Genomic DNA, 20,705 nt, shown 5'->3' on the forward strand with positions numbered 1-20,705 from the left:
GAGACGGTGGCTACGGAGACATGTCTCCGAATCCCTGCGTCAGGGGTACATTCGGTCCTCCACTTCACCCGAGTTTCGTTTTTGTGAAGAAGAAGGATGGAGGTCTGCGCCTGTGCATTGATTCTAGAAGTCTCAATCAAATCATGGTGAGGTACAGTTACACGCTACCTCTTTTCGCCACGCCGATGTCGTCAATGCACGGGGCGCGCTTCTTCACTAAACTGGATCTCAGGAGTGCGTACAATCTGGTGCGTATCCGAGAGAGAGACGAGTGGAATATGGCGTTTAGTACCACCTCAGGGCATTATGAGTACCTCGTCATGCTGTACGGGTTGATGAATGCTCCATCAGTATTCCAATCCTTTGTAGACGAGATTTTCAGGGACCTGCACGGGCAGGGTGTAGTGGTGTATATCAATGATATTCTGATATACTCCTCTACACGCGCCAAGCATGTGTCCTTGGTGGTGCGCAAGGTACTTGGCGACTGTTTGAGCATGACCTGTACGTCAAGGCTGAGAAATGCCCGTTCTTTCAACAGTCTGTCTCATTCCTAGGGTATCGCATTTCCACATCAGGGGTGGAGATGGAGAGTGACCGCATAGCAGCGGTGCGTAATTGGCTGACTCCCACACGGTAAAGGAGGTGCAGCAATTTTAGGGTTTGCCAATTATTACCAGCGATTTATCCTGGGTTTTGGCCAGGTGGCTGCTCCGATTACCTCACTGCTGAAGGTGGGTCCTGTACGTCTGCAGTGGTCAGTTGAGGCGACAGGGCTTTTGGGCAGCTGAGAACTCTGTTTACCTCGGTTCCTATGCTGGCCCATCCGGATGCCTCTTTGGCATTCATAGTGGAGGTGGACGCGTCAGAGGCTGGGATCCGAAGCTCCGCCCCTGTGCTTTCTTCTCTAAGAAGCTAAGCCCGGCGGAGTGGAACTATGATGTACGGGACCGGTTGCTGTTGGCTGTGGTTAAGGCTTTGAAGGCGTGGAGACATTGGCTTGAGGGGGCTAAACACCGTTTCCTCAACTGGACTGACCACCGCAACCTGGAGTACATCCGGGCAGCTAGGTGGGCCATGTTCTTTACCCGTTTTGTGTTTACACGGTCTTACAGAGCAGGTTCACAGAATGTTAAGGCAGACGCACTGTCCCGCCTGGTAGCGCCGGTCTAGTGGGAGCTGGACGCGGATATTGAGCGGGCTTTGCGTGCTGAACCCGCTCCACTCCAGTGTCCCGTCGGACTTCAGTGTCCCGTCGGACTTTAGCTATTTCTCACAGAAATACTCTTTCTTGCAGGATGACCTTTATTTATCAAACATCATGTTACTGTAAATAAGTATATAATACATCTGCTGCAGTACCTTTTCTATTTATAAGCAACATAAGTGGCTGCCATCCCATAGCAAAATGTGTAGAACTGCAGGAAATAAGCTTTAAAACTGAATTTCTTTCTACCCCAAGGCATAATGTGTACAAATGCGGGAAATTAGCTTTATAACTGCAAAGTTCCCTCCGCCCCATGGCAAAATGAGTAGAATTGCAGGATATTAACTTTAAAGCTGCACATTTTTCACTAAAATGTTTTTCTCGCTTAGGGCCCCGAAAATGCTAGAAACTGCCCTGATTTTCTGTAGCACACATGGACACCTGGCTTCGTTTACTGTTTTAGTATTTTTATTTGGGGGTGTTGGAGGGGTCCGGGAATACTCCCCAAAATCTTGAAATCAAAATAGATCAAAATGAATATTTAGGTTTTAACATTTTTTACATCGTTGGTAACATCAACTCTGAAAAATATAGATTTCCTAAATGCTTAAAATCTCCCCAGTACCCCATGCGTACATGTTATTTGACGTCAATTTACTCAGCACTTCAGAGTCTCCCTTTCAATGTGCAGTGTTGTAGACACATTCTACCATTGTAGTTCAATGACTGCAAAGCAGTTAAGTTGTAAATGGTGTGAGACCATACCTTTCATGCCAATTATTTTCTCCAGTTAACTTTGGAGATGAGCCTATTTTGACCATCCTGATCTCGCGAGCCTTAATTTGATCCTAAACCTGTACAGCAAAAATGAATCCTGCAGCAAATGAAAATGTGAATTAACATGTGGATTGTAATTATTGGACATTTTTGTAGGGGTTAATACATTCAAACCTAAATACACTATACATTTGCATTTCCTGCTGTACAGGAAAATTCTCATAAAAAAATAATGATCAAATTAAGATCCTACATCTGTACAATGTTTCGAAACACACTATAGCCCAACAGTAAAGATGGTGGATCAGGCTATGGGGATGGCTTATTTTGTTTAAAAAAGTGGTGGGTCCGCCCTCACCTCCTAATCCCTCTTCTATAAGATTCTTGATATACAGTAAATACAAAATCATACACTTTTTTACTCTGTTCGAAACGCTCTCTTCTGTAAAACAAAAAAGCATGCAAAATACATTGAATTCAACCATTCCCTCGTCTTTGTTAGTATTTTACATTATTTGATTTTGATCTTGATTATTCAAGATAATGCTAAAAATATGTACTGTTATCAATGTCATTGTTTTCAGGCCGTTGGTGAAGATCAAGGTGCTATTTTCCCTAAACGTTTTTTTCAGTCCATATAACTACCTTGTCATCTTAACCAAACCTCTTTTGGTCTGTTTCCCAGAGACAGTTTATGCTTAGTTCTGGACTAAAAAGCATGTTCAATGGAAAAGTTACATATTTTTGGTAAACTTAATCTGGGTCTGGGAAACCAACCATTGGTGTTATGGACTACAGGTAGTCAAGGACATTGATAATTTTGCATCCAGATTCTCTGTATTGTGGTTAGTTCTACTGTGAGGGGGCAAAGATGACTACATTCTCCTGCAGCAGTCACAGACAGTTTGCAGATCACATACCAACCAGTTCATGTATGCTGTCACGTATCTACACCTACAAACAGGTGCACGAGTGCACAATAAACACAAACCACAGCAGGGTGGAAAGGATGACATCTTGTCCTCTTGAAACTTCAGCCTATCACATTTGTGACTCGTTTCAGGAAACTAGGCATATGTCAGGCGTCACTACTTCACAGGAGAGGCATTGACTTTAAAAAAAAATCTAAATGCATTTTTTGGGCAGAAATGCCATCTGGAACATGTATGCTATCTGTAAATATGAATACAATTGTTAAATGATGAACCTACTTGATTTAGCCACGGAAAAAGACAGGAACATTGTGAGATGGTGACACAGATATGGCAGCTCTGCTTCTAGCTACTAAGCAACTTGGCAGTTATTTCTTACATTATTACCCCAGGAAATGTTTTGTGTTATTACATACAGAACTATTCGATATCAGAGCGGCGGTAACTCACCAGCAAAATTACCGGGAATACTTTCTCAAATTGGATCCTGTGTTCGTACCCCCCGGGTCAATTGAACTGTTTCCAGAGGCTGATCCAAAACAATGCCATTGGAGAAGAGGTATTCGGACTTCTAGTCCAACTCAGGTGGCGCGCACACCATCCACCGCTTCCAAGAATATTACTCGCTAATGTTCAGTCTCTGGATAATAAAGTAGATGACCTCAGGGCAAGAATCTTCTTCCAAAGAGACATCAGGGATTGTAACATACTCTGTTTCATGTAAACATGAATCTCTCGGGATATACTTTCCATACAGCCAGCTGGGCTCTCAATATGTCTTGCTTCAAGATGTCAACCATTGTTCTGAGACCAAGAAGGCAAAAGTAACTGAAATAAATTACTCTCGCCCCGTAGCACTCACTTCTGTCATCATGAAGTGCTTGGAGAGGCTAGGTGATCATATCGCCTCTACCTTACCTGACACCCTAGACCCACTTAAATGTGCTTACTGCCCTGATAGATCCACAGATCACCATCGCACTGCACACTGCCCTATTCCATCTGGACAAGAGGAATGCCTTTGTAAGAATGCATTTCATTGACTATAGCTCAGAATTCAACACCATAGTACCCTCCAAGCTCATCATTAAGCAACTGGGTCCTGGACTTCCTGACGAGCCGCCCCGAGGTGGTGAAGATAGGAAACATCACCTCCACTTCGCTGCTCCTCAACATAGGGGCCCCACTAGGGTACGTGCTAAGCCCCCTCCCTGTTCACTCATTACTGGTTGGCCACTCACAAATCCAACTCAATTATCAAGTTTGCAGACGACACAATAGTAGTAGGACTGTAGTAGGACTGAAACCCTGGGAGTGTGGTGCCAGAAAAACAACCTCTCACTCAATGTCGACAAAACAAAGGAGCTGATCGTGGACTTTAGGAAACAGCAGAGGGAGTATGCCCCTTTTCACTTTGACGGGACCGCAGTGGAGCAGCTGGAAAGCTTCAAGTTCCTCAGCATCACTGACAATCTGAAATGGTCAAACCACACATACAGTGTGGTAAAGAATGCGCAATAGCACCTCTAAGAAATTCGGCTTGGCACCTAAAACTTTTACAGATGCACAATTGAGAGCATCCTGTCGGGCTATATCACAACCTGGTACTGAAACTGCACCGCACGTAACCGCAGGGCTCTCCAGAGGGCGGTGCGGTCTACCCAACGCATCACTGGTGGCAAACTACCTGCCCTCCAGGGCACCTACAGTACTCAATGTCACAGGAAGGCCAAAAATATAATCAAGGACAACAACCACCTGAGCCACTGCCTGTTCACCACGCTATCATCCAGAAGGCAAGGTCAGTACAGGTGCTTCAAAGGTGGGACCGAGAGACTGAAAAACAGCTTCTATCTCAAGGCCACCAGACTGTTAAATAGCCCTCACTAAGCGCCTTCCACCCGGTTACGTAACCCTCCACCTTACTGTCACGACTTCCGCCGAAGTCGGTCCCTCTTCTTGTTCGGGCGGCGTTCAGCGGCCGACAATCACTGGCCTTCTAGCCACAGCTGATCCACTTTTCATTTTCCATTTGTTTTGTCTTAGTCTTACACACCTGATTTCACTCGCCCAATTACCTGTTTATTATTTAACACTCTGTTCCCCATGTTTGTTTGTTGTATTGTGGTCCGTATTGTGGGCTTGGTAATTCTCTTGTAGTTTGATGACTTTGAGTAAAGTAACTTTTATTCACTCATCTCTGCTGTCCTGCGCCTGACCTCCTCTGCACCAGCTACACACAGACCCTTAAAAAAATCACTCACCTGAAGAATGGAGTCAGCAGGTGCAGGCACCCTCCCAGGTGCAGTGGAGGAGCGCCTTCATGTTGCAACGTCTGGGCACAGCCATGGATCGCGTGCTGCAGACGATGGATCGTTGGGAGAAAGGGGGAGGTTTTCCAGCACCTCCACCAGTCCCACTACAACAGATCCCACTGTCCACCCTTCTTCCACCTGGTCACAGCGGGATTCGACTCGCGCTTCCGAAGGAGTATGATGGGATGGCTGCCGGATGCCAGGGGTTTCTACTACAGCTGGAGCTTCACCAGGCAACCGTCCACCCAGCTCCTTCGGGGCGTGAGAGTTTGTCCGCCCTTGTCTCCTGCCTCACAGGCAAAGCCCTCGAGTGGGGCAAAGCCCTGGAGTGGGCCAACGCCGTTGGTCCATTACGCAGAGTTCACCCGCTGCTTTCTGGGAGTGTTCGACCACCCGCCAGAGGGTCGAGTGACGGGTGAACGTCTGAGGCAGGGGCCATTCCCTGCACCATCTGTGGCCGCAGAGGGCACACTGCTGGTCGGTGCTGTGGGGGTTCCTCAGGGAGTCATGTCATCCCAGGTGAGTCAGCACCAGGCTCACCCAGAGCCCCCTGTTGCTCACATGTATGCGTTTATTTCATTTCCTGAGTTTTCCCCGCATTCCCAGCATAAGGCGCAGATTCAGGCGCAGCTGGGAATTTTATTGACCGTTCATTTGCTCGTAGTTTAGGGATTCCCCTTGTTCCTGTGGATATACCCTTCCCTGTGCACGCCCTAGATAGTCGAACATTAGGGTCAGGGCTAATTAGGGAGGCCACCGCTCCACTTGACATAGTTACGCAAGAGGGTCACAAGGAGAGAATCAGTCTCTTCCTTATTGATTCTCCTGCGTTTCCCGTGGTGCTGGGCCTACCCTGGTTGGCCTGTCATAACCCCACTATTTTGTGGCAACAGAGGGCTCTCAAGGGGTGGTCACGAGAGTGCTCAGGGAGGTATGTGGGGGTTTCCATCGGTGTGACTATGGTGGAAAGTCCAGACCAGGTTTCCACCGTGCGCATCCCCTCAGAATATGCCGATTTGGCTCTCACATTCTGTAAGAAGAAGGAAACCCTATTACCACCCCATCGAAGGGGGGATTGTGCGATAAATCTCCTGGTAGACGCTGCCCTTCCCAGGAGTCACATGTATCATCTGTCACAAGCGGAGACGGTGGCTACGGAGACATGTCTCCGAATCCCTGCGTCAGGGGTACATTCGGTCCTCCACTTCACCCGAGTTTCGTTTTTGTGAAGAAGAAGGATGGAGGTCTGCGCCTGTGCATTGATTCTAGAAGTCTCAATCAAATCATGGTGAGGTACAGTTACACGCTACCTCTTTTCGCCACGCCGATGTCGTCAATGCACGGGGCGCGCTTCTTCACTAAACTGGATCTCAGGAGTGCGTACAATCTGGTGCGTATCCGAGAGAGAGACGAGTGGAATATGGCGTTTAGTACCACCTCAGGGCATTATGAGTACCTCGTCATGCTGTACGGGTTGATGAATGCTCCATCAGTATTCCAATCCTTTGTAGACGAGATTTTCAGGGACCTGCACGGGCAGGGTGTAGTGGTGTATATCAATGATATTCTGATATACTCCTCTACACGCGCCAAGCATGTGTCCTTGGTGGTGCGCAAGGTACTTGGCGACTGTTTGAGCATGACCTGTACGTCAAGGCTGAGAAATGCCCGTTCTTTCAACAGTCTGTCTCATTCCTAGGGTATCGCATTTCCACATCAGGGGTGGAGATGGAGAGTGACCGCATAGCAGCGGTGCGTAATTGGCTGACTCCCACACGGTAAAGGAGGTGCAGCAATTTTAGGGTTTGCCAATTATTACCAGCGATTTATCCTGGGTTTTGGCCAGGTGGCTGCTCCGATTACCTCACTGCTGAAGGTGGGTCCTGTACGTCTGCAGTGGTCAGTTGAGGCGACAGGGCTTTTGGGCAGCTGAGAACTCTGTTTACCTCGGTTCCTATGCTGGCCCATCCGGATGCCTCTTTGGCATTCATAGTGGAGGTGGACGCGTCAGAGGCTGGGATCCGAAGCTCCGCCCCTGTGCTTTCTTCTCTAAGAAGCTAAGCCCGGCGGAGTGGAACTATGATGTACGGGACCGGTTGCTGTTGGCTGTGGTTAAGGCTTTGAAGGCGTGGAGACATTGGCTTGAGGGGGCTAAACACCGTTTCCTCAACTGGACTGACCACCGCAACCTGGAGTACATCCGGGCAGCTAGGTGGGCCATGTTCTTTACCCGTTTTGTGTTTACACGGTCTTACAGAGCAGGTTCACAGAATGTTAAGGCAGACGCACTGTCCCGGCTGTATGACACAGAGGAGCGGCCCATAAATCAGATTCCCAATCTCCCGGCCTCCTGCCTGGTAGCGCCGGTCTAGTGGGAGCTGGACGCGGATATTGAGCGGGCTTTGCGTGCTGAACCCGCTCCACTCCAGTGTCCCGTCGGACTTCAGTACGTTCCGTCTGCTGTCCGTGACCAGTTGATCTATTGGGCCCACACATCACCCTCCTCTGGTCATCCGGTGATTGGTCGAACGGTGGGCTGTTTGTCTGGGAAGTACTTGTGGCCCAACTTGGTTCGGGAAGTGAGGGTTTATGTTTGCTCCTGCTCGGTGTGCTCCCAGTGTAAGGCTCTTAGACACCTGCCCAGAGGTAAGCTTCATCCCTTACCCATTCCACAACAGCCTTGGTCACACCTGTCGGTTGATTTTCTAACGGAACTTCCTCCCTCACAGGGGAACACCCCGATCTTGGTCGTTGTGGATCGTTACTCTAAATCCTGTCGCCTCCTCCCTCTGCTCGGTGTCCCTATGGCCCTACAAACTGCAAAGGCCCTGTTTACACATGTCTTCCGGCACTACGGGGTGCCTGAGGATATACTGTCTGATCGGGGTCCCCGGTTCACTTCGAGAGTCTGGTGGGCGTTCATGGAACGTTTGGGGGTCTCGATCAGCCTTACCTCGGGTTTCCACCCCGAGAGTAATGGGCAGGTGGAGAGAGTGAACCAGGATGCGGGCAGGCTTCTGCGGTCCTATTGCCAGGACCAGACGGGGGAGTGGGCGGCGTTTGTGCCCTGGGCGGAGATGGCGCAGAACTCGCTCCGCCACTCCTCCACTAACCTCTCCCCCTTTCAGTGTGTATTGGGGTACCAGGCAGTTCTAGCACCGTGGCATCGGAGTCAGACCGAGGCTCCTGCGGTGGACGAGTGGTTCAGACGCGCGGAGGAGACCTGGAAAGTCACCCATGGTCATCTCCAGTAGGCCGTGCTGCACCAAAAGACAAGCACGGACCGGTGTTTGCACCAGGGGACAGTGTCTGGTCCCGACCCGAAACCTGCCCCTCCGCCTGCCCTGCCGGATGCTGGTCCCACGGTTTGTGGGGCCATTCAAGTCCTGAGGAGAGTGAATAAGGTATGTTACAGGTTACATCTTTCCCCCGATTACCATATTAACCCCTCGTTCCATGTGTCTCTCCTCAGGCTGGTGATGGCTGGTCCGCTCCAGGACTCTGAGATACGGGAGGTTCCTCCGCCCGCTCTGGAGATCGAGAGGGCCCCGGCGTACTCTGTCAGTTCCATCCTGGATTCTAGGCGTCGGGCCTTCAGTACCTCGTGGAGTGAGAGGGGTATGTTCCGGAGGAGAGGTGCTGGGTTCTGGTGGCTGATGTATTAGACCCTGAACTAGTGCATGAGTTCCACCATCGCCAGCCGGATCGCCCTGCGCCTAGCCCTTCGGGTCTGTCATGACTTCCGCCGGGGGACAGTCACGACTTCCGCTGAAGTCGGCTACTCACCTTCTTCGGGCGGCATTCGGCGGTTGACGTCACCGGCTTTCTAGCCATCGCCGCTCCATTTTTCATGTATCCATTTGTTTTGTCTTGTTCCCTGCACACCTGGTTTTCATTCCCGAATCAATTCATATGTATTTATTCCTCTGTTCCCCATCATATCTTTGTGTAGGATTGTTTGTGTTACCTGCATTTTGATATTGTGGATATTGTTATGCGCATTGCTTTTGTCTATGTTCCGTGTTTTGGGCACATTTTATGTTTTTTTGTGCTGTCATTTTGACCGGAATAAAAGTGTGCCTGTTCACTACACTCTGCTCTCCTGCAACTGACTTCGCCTCCGATACACACTCCTAACACAAATACAGTTGTCAAACACATGAAACCAAAAGGCCTAAGACAAATCTTTTACTCAGACAGTTAATTTGTTGGTTTTGAAAATGTAATTGAAGCCATCTGTCACGGTATTCTAGGTGTGAAGGAGAGTCGGACCAAAATGCGGCGTGTCTATTGCAATCCATGTTTAATGAAGAAACACACTAAACACAAACACTACCAAAACAATAAACTTAACGAAAACCGAAACAGCCTATACTTGTGTATCCTAACACAGAACAATGACACTAAGGACACTAAGGACAATCACCCACGACAAACTCAAAGAATATGGCTGCCTAAATATGGTTCCCAATCAGAGACAACGATAAACACCTGCCTCTGATTGAGAACCACTTCAGACAGCCATAGACTTAGCTAGAACACCCCACTAGCTACAATCCCCATACATACCACCTACAAAAACCCATGCCACACCCTGGCCTGACCAAATAAATAAAGATAAACACAAAATACTTCGACCAGGGTGTGACAGAACCCCCCCCCTAAGGTGCGGACTCCCGAACGCACCTCAAAACAATAGGGAAGGTCCGGGTGGGCGTCTGTCCATGGTGGCGGCTCCGGCGCGGGATGTGGACCCCACTCAATCAATGTCTTAGTCCCCTCTCCTCGCGTCCCTGGATAGTCCACCCTCGCCGCCGACCATGGCCTAGTAGTCCTCACCCAGAACCCCACTGGACTGAGGAGCAGCTCGGGACTGAGGGGCAGCTCGGGACTGAGGCAGCTCGGGACTGAGGGGAAGCTCAGGCAGGTTGATGAATCTACCAGATCCTGGCTGGCTGGCAGATCCTGGCTGACTGGCAGATCTGGAAGAGTCTGGTCGACTGGCAGATCTGGAAGAGTCTGGTCGACTGGCAGATCTGGTCGACTGGCAGATCTGGAAGAGTCTGGTCGACTGGCGGATCTGGAAGAGTCTGGTCGACTGGCGGATCTGGAAGAGTCTGGTCGACTGGCGGATCTGGAAGAGTCTGGTCGACTGGCGGATCTGGAAGAGTCTGGTCGACTGGCGGATCTGGGAGAGTCTGGTCGACTGGCGGATCTGGGAGAGTCTGGTCGACTGGCGGATCTGGGAGAGTCTGGTCGACTGGCGGATCTGGGAGAGTCTGGTCGACTGGCGGATCTGGGAGAGTCTGGTCGACTGGCGGATCTGGGAGAGTCTGGTCGACTGGCGGATCTGGGAGAGTCTGGTCGACTGGCGGATCTGGGAGAGTCTGGTCGACTGGCGGATCTGGGAGAGTCTGGTCGACTGGCGGATCTGGGAGAGTCTGGTCGACTGGCAGCTCTGGCTGCTCCATGCTGACTGGCTGCTCCATGATGACTGGCTGCTCCATGCAGACTGACAGCTCCTTGCAGGCTGGCAGCTCCTTGCAGACTGGCAGCTCTGGCTGCTTCATGTAGACTGACAGCTCTGGCTGCTCCTTGCAAACTGACAGCTCGGGCTGCTTCATGCAGACGGACAGCTCAGGCTGCTCCATGCAGACTGACAGCTCAGGCTGCTCCATGCAGACTGACAGCTCCTTGCAGACTGGCAGCTCCTTGCAGACTGGCAGCTCCTTGCAGACTGGCAGCTCCTTGCAGACTGGCAGCTCCTTGCAGACTGGCAGCTTGAGCGGCATCCTGCAGACAGGCAGCTCTGGCGGCTCCTTGCAGACTGGCAGCTCCTTGCAGACTGGCAGCTCCTTGCAGACTGGCAGCTCCTTGCAGACTGGCAGCTCTGGCTGCTTCATGTAGACTGACAGTTCTGGCTGCTCCTTGCAAACTGACAGCTCGGGCTGCTTCATGCAGACGGACAGCTCGGGCTGCTTCATGCAGACTGACAGCTCAGGCTGCTCCATGCAGACTGACAGCTCATTGCAGGCTGGCAGCTCCTTGCAGACTGGCAGCTCCTTGCAGACTGGCAGCTCCTTGCAGACTGGCAGCTCGGGCTGCTTCATGCAGACTGGCAGTTCTGGCTGCGCTGAACAGGCGGGAGACTCCGACAGCGCAGGAGAGGAGAGAGGCTCCGGCTGCGCTGAACAGGCGGGAGATTCCGGCAGCGCAGGAGAGCAGAAAGGCTCTGGCCGCGCTGAACAGTCGGGAGACTCCGATAGCGCAGTAGAGAAGAGAGGCTCTGGCTGCGCTGAACAGGCGGGAGACTCCGACAGCGCAGGAGAGGAGAAAAGCTCTGGCTGCGCTGAACAGGCAGGAGACTCCGATAGCGCAGGAGAGAAGAGAGGCTCTAGCTGCGCTGAACAGGCGGAAGACTCCGATAGCGCATGAGATGAGAGAGGCTCTGGCTGCGCTGAACAGGCGAGGCGCACTGTAGGCCTGATGCGTAGTGCTGGCACAGGACGTGCAAGGCTAGGGATGGGCACAGGAGGCCTGATGCGTGAGACTGGAACTAACTTCACCAGCCGACTAAAACGGACCTCAGGACGAGTATGGAGCGCTAACCCAGGTGCCATCAAATCCCTGACACGTTCCGTCAGGCGAATTCTATGCAAAATGCACCAACACAGCAACTCCCTCATTTCTCTCTCCTCCAATTTCCCCATTAACTCCTTCACAGTCTCTGTTTCACTCACCTCCAACACCGGCTCTGGTTCTGGTCTCCTTGGCTCCTCACGATAAACAGGGAGAGTTGGCTCAGGTCTGGCTCCTGACTCTGCCACACTCTCCCTGAGCCCCCCCCCAAGAAATTTTTGGGGCTGACTATGGGGCCTCCATCCGCGCCGCCTTGCTTGCTTCGCAAACTCCATTCTCCTATATCCTTCCGCGCACTGCTCCATCGAATCCCAGGCGGGCTCCGGCACTCTCCCTGGGTCGGCCGCCCACCTGTCGATCTCCTCCCAAGTCGTATACTCCTCTTTGGGCTGCTCCTGTTGTTTCTTCTCCCGCTGCACCTTTGGGCGGCTACACTCCCCTGGTTTAGCCCAGGGTCCTCTCCCGTCGAGGATTTCCTCCCATGTCCAGAAATCCTTATTGCGCATCTCCTCGCACTGCTCCTGCCTGTTGACACGCTGCTTGGTCCTTTTGTGGTGGGTGATTCTGTCACGGTATTCTAGGTGTGAAGGAGAGTCGGACCAAAATGCGGCGTGTCTATTGCAATCCATGTTTAATGAAGAAACACACTAAACACAAACACTACCAAAACAATAAACTTAACGAAAACCGAAACAGCCTATACTTGTGTATCCTAACACAGAACAATGACACTAAGGACAATCACCCACGACAAACTCAAAGAATATGGCTGCCTAAATATGGTTCCCAATCAGAGACAACGATAAACACCTGCCTCTGATTGAGAACCACTTCAGACAGCCATAGACTTAGCTAGAACACCCCACTAGCTACAATCCCCATACATACCACCTACAAAAACCCATGCCACACCCTGGCCTGACCAAATAAATAAAGATAAACACAAAATACTTCGACCAGGGTGTGACACCATCTGATGCAAAAATCATCTGTTGAAGACAAATAGCTACAGACAACAAAAATAACGACTGATAAATTATTCTGACTGTTCCTCTGCAACGTTAGCCACACTTTCCGTATGAAACTGGTTTCTGCTATATGTGGTTTTCCTGTGAACAAGTTCCACATCTACTTCTCTATTCAAACAATCCCCTCTGACACAGTCACCATCTTCTGTGAAGTTAGACTAACAGTCTGTAGATGTCTGATAAATGGTGTTGTTCATCCCTGATATGGCTGGTCATCTGTTTTTGGTCATCCTCCTTTTCGGTGAGTTATTCCTCCATTCCAAGTTCCATCATCTGTTAGTTCTTCAGGATTCTCTCTCCTCTTTTAATATTTTACTTCAGGAACTCTTTATATATTTCAGAATCTCATGTCTGTAATAATTGTGTCTTATTCCATTGATCATCTTATTGATGTATTTTTCTCTATCATTATATTTTGTTCAGATCAGAATGACTACTGCTTGACAACATGCCCATGGATCCATTGTTGTATATGATACTTTACCAACTTCTACAAAGTGTTCTTGTCTATCATGCTATTTTTGAATGGCACATTTACCTGATCACGACCTATTGTGTTATTTCCAGTCACCTTCCAATACATCGAAGCCCAAGGTCCTTGTGAGTGTTTTTAACTTTTACTAAATAATAATACCATCAATCAATCAAAGTTATCTTGTTAACCCAAACTACATAATTGTGGATAAATTGTTATCATCTAAAAGACAACAGTGAATTAATTATTTATTTTTTTCAAACGTATATCAGGTGCTGCAATATCTATGAGTACTTAAATTTTGAAAATGTATTTATAATTGAATGACAAGTGACACACTCCATCATCCCCCACACCATACATGCAAGCAAAATAGTCAATCCGATTTAATTTAATTTCACACGCAAGAATGTAAGGAATTAAGTGAAAGGAAATCATTGTAAACACAGCACACATGATTAAATGGAACTCATAAATAGGCATGATATCAAATAAGACATGCTGTTAGTTAATATAAAGAGAATGGCAGGCTCTAGTTTAGTAAGAGTGTCACTTGTGACATATACAGTGGGGCAAAAAAGTATTTAGTCAGCCACCAATTGTGCAAGTTCTCCCACTTAAAAAGATGAGAGAGGCCTGTAATTTTCATCATAGGTACACTTCAACTATGACAGACAAAAATGTTTAAAAAATCCAGAAAATCACATTGTAGGATTATTTATGAATTTATTTGCAAATGATGGTGGAAAATAAGTATTTGGTCAATAACAAAAGTTTATCTCAATACTTTGTTATATACCCTTTGTTGGCAATGACAGAGGTCAAACGTTTTCTGTAAGTCTTCACAAGGTTTTCACACACTGTTGCTGGTATTTTGGCCCATTCCTCCATGCAGATCTCCTCTAGAGCAGTGATGTTTTGGGGCTGTTGCTGGGCAACACAGACTTTCAATTCCCTCCAAAGATTTTCAATGGGGTTGAGATCTGGAGACTGGCTAGGCCACTCCAGGACCTTGAAATGCTTCTTATGAAGCCACTCCTTCGTTGCCCGGGCGCTGTGTTTGGGATCATTGTCATGCTAAAAAGACCCAGCCACGTTTCATCTTCAATGCCCTTGCTGATGGAAGGAGGTTTTCACTCAAAATCTCATGATACATGGCCCCATTCATTCTTTCCTTTACACGGATCAGTCGTCCTGGTCCCTTTGCAGAAAAACAGCCCCAAAGCATGATGTTTCCACCCCCATGCTTCACAGTAGGTATGGTGTTCTTTGGATGCAACTCAGCATTCTTTGTCCTCCAAACACGACGAGTTGAGTTTTTACCAAAAAGTTATATTTTGGTTTCATCTGACCATATGACATTCTCCCAATCTTCTTCTGGATCATCCAAATGCTCTCTAGCAAACTTCAGACGGGCCTGGACATATACTGGCTTAAGCAGGGGGACACGTCTGGCACTGCAGGATTTGAGTCCCTGGCGGCGTAGTGTGTTACTGATGGTAGGCTTTGTTACCTTGGTCCCAGCTCTCTGCAGGTCAGCAGTTTGGAGTATGACTGTTTGAGGTTGTGGACAGGTGTCTTTTATACTGATAACAAGTTACAGGTCTGTCAGAGCCAGAAATCTTGCTTGTTTTTTAGGTGACCAAATACTTATTTTCGACCATAATTTGCAAATAAATTCATTAAAAATCCTACAATGTAATTTTCTGGATTTTTTTTCTAATTTTGCCTGTCATAGTTGAAGTGTACCTATGCTGAAATTACAGGCCTCTCATCTTTTTAAGTGGGAGAACTTGCACAATTGGTGGCTGACTAAATACTTTTTTGCCCCACTGTACATTACATTCAAATAGAGTGATGCAAAAAGGAGTCTCTGTCCTTTCCTAACAGATCCAAAACCAGACATTACAATCAAATTTGATGAGGACCTCAACATCATCTGTTTGATTCCTGGATCCTTCAGTCCTGACACCACCTGTAACCTGTATGTTGGAGAGGAGAGTCAGCCATCCTTCACAGTAAAGATCAAGAAGAGAAAACACCTCTCAGCATCCGGACAGCAGTTCTGTCAATTCACTCCAAAACATCTGATCAGTCGTCTACAGTCAGTGAGGCGTAAGGATGTGAGCTGTGACTATAGAGTGAGCTCAGGACCAAACTCTTTCTCTCCACGCAGTGATGGGTACAGCTTTGCACGTGAGTCATTATCTAAACAAATCTATCAGTGCTGCAGGTCTTCATGATCTGAGTCACTTTGATTTTAGCATCTTCTTAGTATGTCTATACTCATTCTGACCAACGAACTAAATACCACATTTCAATCCCAAATGATTTCAGATCTGGTGGGAGTTCATATCAGTGATCCAACAACTATGCAGACACCTTCTATAGCAGGTAGTCCACATGCAGCTGTTACACATGTTTACCTTTGTTTCAATATGATTTTTAACAGAACACTGTTGTTGTGATCAAATTTTTTACATTATCCTAGCATAACAGTGAATACTACAGCAGGTGTGTTGGTCCTCTAGAGACAATTTTTTGTTGTTGTTGCAAATATCCAATTATAAGTACATAACACGTCAACCCTATACTTATTAGCAATCTTGAGTATAAATATGAATAATTCATGATTAAAGAATGATTAATATGAATAATGTACCTCAACTCAAACCACAGATTTTAAAGGAATCAACAACTCTAAATAAGATAATGTCAATTGATGTTGTTCTCATTTCAGAAACCGTATTTGTCATCCTGACTCCTCATTCTACTGAATCAACCGCTCCACTCGTCACAACCTCAGAGATCTCTACAGGAAACACCACTGACCCCACACGGACTCCAATGGAGAAAGGTAAGAATAATATACAGCATTGTGGTTTAACAGGAATTGAGAGGCTGCTGGTGATTCTCTGACAACAAGTACAAAATGTGTAACACTTACAGTATATAGTTACTTTTAGAATGATCTTATACTGTAGCTCCATGTTTAGCTCCATGAACAATCCAATGTCAACTTCAACCGCTGTCATTCCCAACATAGAAAAGACAATGTGACTGAAAACAATGTTACAGGACACTACCGTCTTACACTGAGTTTACAAAACATTAAGAACACCTGTTCTTTCCACGACCTAGACTGACCAGGTGAATCCAGGTTAAATATATTATCCTTTCTTATTGATGTCACTTGTTAAATCTACCTCAAAAGGCTAAAGATTGTCCACACTCTACAGTTTCCCATTTGTATCAAGCACAGGAGGTTTATGGCACCTTAATTGGTGATGACGGGCTCGTGGTAATGGCTGGTGCGGAATGAGTGGAATTGTATCAGGCATTCCATTTATACCGTTTCAGCCATTACAATGAGCCATCCTCTCCTCAGCAGCCTCCACTGGTATCAAGAATTGTCCACCACTGAAAGGACATCCAGCCAACTTGACACTACTGTGGAAATTGGAGTCAACATGGGCCAGCATCCCTGTGGAACGCTTTCGACACCTTGTAGAGTCTATGACTCAACGAATTGAGGCTGTTCTGACGGCAAAATGGGGTGGGGGAGGTGCAACTCAATATTTAAGGAAGCTGTCTCCAATGTTTGGTATACTCAGTGTATATCCCTAAATCAATGAAGTAGCATTTTACTACATTCTACAGTACATATATCATAAAGATATCCCTCTCCTCTCTCTCCATCAGAGCCCCTTGATTTCCTGTGGCGTCACATTCTCACTGTGCTGTTCCTACTGGCTACTTGTGGAGTACTTATATCCTATGTCATCTCCCATCAATGCCCTAAAGGTCAGTTTACCTGTCAATCACTTCCTATAAGCCAATAGGAAATAGTAATGTATAGATTGTAATGTATGATGATTTGGGCCATAGCAAGGCTAAGTAAAAAAATAAATAAATGTGATTTGTGTACATGTTGTTTACGCTAAAGGTGTATGTGAATATGACACTAAAATGTACACCGTACATCTGTCTTTTCAGCTGTTCCAAAGAGAAGCAGGAGGGTGGACCAGAGCAATGAAGACTTTTCGTTGACAGTGTGCTAAATCACTGTGCATACCTACAAACATACAGGCACGCACGCACATGCCACACACACACACACACACACAATTATATTTTTACATTTAAAAAAAAAGTTTTACGCTTTATGCATCTTTGAGATTTGTCATTTTTCTTTTGAAATTGAGTGCATGATAGCGTTGCACGGCAAGTTGAAAACTTAATGTACATAGTGTACATACATACATTGACTGTACAAAACATTAAGAACACCCTCCCCCCAGTTTGAAGTTAGTTACTAACTAGTGTTAGGGGCATGGACTCTACAAGGTGTTGAAAGCGTTCCACAGGGATGCTGATTCCAAGGCTTCCCACAGTTGTTTCAAGTTGGTTGGATTTCCTTTGGGTGGTGGACCATTCTTGATACACACAGGAAACTGTTGAGAGTGAAAAACCCAGCAGCGTTGCAGTTCTTGACACAAACAGGTGCGCCTGTCACCTACTACCATACTCCGCTCAAAGGCAAGTAAATGTTTTGTCTTTCCCAATCAATGTCTCAATTGTCTCAAGGCTTAGAAATCCTTCTTCAAATCTGTTTCCTCCCCTTCATCCACAATGCTAGAAGTGGATTTATTAAAGAAAAGGTCTGTGAGAGCCGGAATTCTTACTGGTTGGTAGGTGATCAAATACTTATGTCATGCAATAAAATGCAAATTAATTACTTAAAAATCATACAATGTGATTTTCTGGATTTTTGTTTTAGATTCCGCCTCTCACAGTTGAAGTGTACATATGATACAAAACTACAGACCTCTACATGCTTTGAAAGTAGGAAAACCTGCAAAATTGGCAGTGTATCAAATACTTGTTCTCCCCACTGTATATATATATATATATATATTATATAAACTTGCATCAGTGAATCATTAAACATCTTTATAAACCCCTAGCAACCACCAACACTTCTCTACAGGAAAAGTGGAGATTACATTCTACAGCAGCTAGGTCTACACTTAAATGCCACAAACAAGTAGTAGAAAAAACTGCTTTATTTAAAAACATACAAAGTGGATAAACGGAGTACACTCTGCTGCTGCCCTCTTGCCTCGTTTCCCTGCGGTTTTAGTTTCAGGAGCAGCAGTGTCCACTTCGACACCCTCTGCAGGCTTCTGGAAAGCTTTGGCCTTTGCACCCTTCTTGGCTGCCCCTTCACCCTTGGTAGTCTTCTGTGCTTTGGGTTGATCCTCAGCTGTCCTCTCTGCCCCTTTGTCCTCTTTGACTTGATCTTCTTAGCAGGGGCCACCTTGGAAACAGATGCTTTTGCGGACTTCCTGAGTTTTCATCCTGAAAGATGAAAATGACAGGTTTGCAATGCTGCTGGTTTGTGGTAGCATTTAAAACATGAGATTCAATTTGAGATTCAATTCAACCATGGTAAAGCCCAAATAGGGAACAGTACCCATGACAAAAGTGTAAAAAAAAGTCCCTTATAACCCAAAACCACTTGAACAATGCCAATAGTCAGAACATAACTGAAACCACACTTGCCTCTGAAGGTTTCTCCTTCTGCTTTTTGGCTGTAACCTTTTTCTTCTCAGCTTCTAGAGACAAGAGTTAGTGATGTGTGTATATGCATGCAATCATAGACACAATAAGGAGAAGAGGGATACCCATACAAGTCATTGAATGAGCAATGTTAAATGTCCTCCATTGCAATAGGTGTAGCTCAATGACAATGATCCCATACAATTGGGCAGATTATAGGGTGATGTCTAAATCCTAGGAGTGATGAGCACAATCAATTCAGTGGATTCAGTTTACCGGCTTCCTTGTCCTTAGTCTTCTTGGCTCCAATCATGGCAGCCTTTGGAGCCTTCTCCACATTGGGATCAGTGTCGTCAGTGGCCTTTGGCTTGGGCTACTTGACCCTACCCCTGACTGCCAGCTGGCAAGGGAGAGTGATCACACGTTGAGCTACATTATATTAAACAGCAAGCCCATGTCCAATATGTTTGTCATATAATGTTGACTTATCTAATAAACACACCACTTTATATTCAAAACTGGTACCATGAAGTTGGCTCATTTGGCAGGTAAGCTACTACCACATTCAGAAAATAAAGTCCATTCACCTTGGATCACATTATTCTTGATTTAATGACTTGGGTTAACAAAGCCTAGTTGCCACAAGGAGCCTATTAAAGTATATTTCCAGTGGAGATCTCACTTTAAAAAAAATGTATATTCTGTTAATTTGTACCCAAATAATGTTGTGGACTCATCCGGTATAGTGATGTTATGTTTGATGCCTGAGCTCTGAGGTATGCGTTGAAATCGTAGTGTGCCGATGCCCATATCACCTTATCACAAGCACGTGATCAATGACGTCAAAAGCTTTGTTTCGTCAAACAACCACCTGATTGGTAGAAGACAAAAAGGCTACACTGCACACACACTATGGGGTGTGGGACATAATCTATAATAATTTGGCTGCTCTAAATTCGATGATCAGCAGGTGGCACTAGTGTGCACTTGATCAAAGCCTTGAGTAATTGTCAACAACAATCAACACCTTATCTGTCCTGAAAGACTTGATTACCTTATGAACTGGTTTTATCATCTCTATAATGAGGAGAAATATAATCTACCAGGGCAGGAAGCAATCTGTCCATAGTGATTTTATAGTCCTACTTTTCCCACTTTAAAAAGACAAGTCATGATGGTGTTTCAAAAGGCCAAAAACACCATGATGATCATTAATACGATCATTCATAAAATTCTAATTTCGCTAATATGTGTTTTCTCAGTGAGTTTGACTCCAGGTCCTAGATCTACTTTGCCGCCCAGCACGACAGCGAGTCCTACAGAAGGTGTGTTGGGCCTCTAAATGACCATCTCTGCAAATAGTAATTATACAGTCAAGAGTTTAGATTACGGGCCTGTAAAATTAAGTGACCCAAATGTGAATGTAAAACCTTATTCTTGTGTAGTCATATTGCTTCCCACTAGTTTCAACTGTTACTTGTACCTTTTACCCCAGACACCACAGTGACACCATCTACCAGTAAGTAGATCCACCAATTTTAACTTAGTTTGCAAATACAATCTTTGTTCACATTCATTCACTAAAGCTCTGACTGGTTAACTAATAGATGTATTCATAGCTGCTTGTATTTTCAGTCCAGATTTTGAACCACTTTTAGTCCATCTGATTTGTAGGTAATGTGTAGTGTACTTCTCTCTTCATGCTTATTGAAAGACCTTAGATATTACATTAACTTTCATTTGTTCTTGTGTAATATGAGTAATATCTTC

At 46.4% G+C, this 20,705-nt stretch overlaps 1 protein-coding gene across 1 annotated transcript; it reads left to right on the forward strand.

Moving 5' to 3' along the window:
- Positions 1 to 12,984: 12,984 nt before the first annotated feature.
- LOC149975910 (uncharacterized) lies at positions 12,985 to 19,453 on the forward strand. The gene is made up of 7 exons (XM_090205246.1): positions 12,985 to 13,139; positions 13,466 to 13,498; positions 15,264 to 15,569; positions 15,711 to 15,767; positions 16,114 to 16,230; positions 17,076 to 17,177; positions 17,370 to 19,453. Exons 1-7 carry the CDS (start codon positions 13,082 to 13,084, stop codon positions 17,432 to 17,434), a joined length of 738 nt encoding a protein of 245 aa, XP_090061372.1. The 5' UTR covers positions 12,985 to 13,081; the 3' UTR covers positions 17,435 to 19,453.
- Positions 19,454 to 20,705: the final 1,252 nt, after the last annotated feature.

This window comes from Oncorhynchus mykiss, chromosome 17 (assembly GCF_057628025.1).
Source record: "Oncorhynchus mykiss isolate SJ-2025 chromosome 17, ASM5762802v1, whole genome shotgun sequence".
In the NCBI taxonomy this organism is placed as follows: domain Eukaryota; kingdom Metazoa; phylum Chordata; class Actinopteri; order Salmoniformes; family Salmonidae; genus Oncorhynchus; species Oncorhynchus mykiss.

Excerpts from the sequence above, each read along its gene's own strand:
- LOC149975910 (XM_090205246.1), top strand. The coding sequence starts at position 13,082 with ATGGTGTTGTTCATCCCTGATATGGCTGGTCATCTGTTTTTGGTCATC. Across the intron at positions 15,570-15,710 it reads TGATGGGTACAGCTTTGCAC|ATCTGGTGGGAGTTCATATC; the intron begins GTGAGTCATTAT and ends AAATGATTTCAG. Across the intron at positions 16,231-17,075 it reads ACGGACTCCAATGGAGAAAG|AGCCCCTTGATTTCCTGTGG; the intron begins GTAAGAATAATA and ends TCTCTCCATCAG.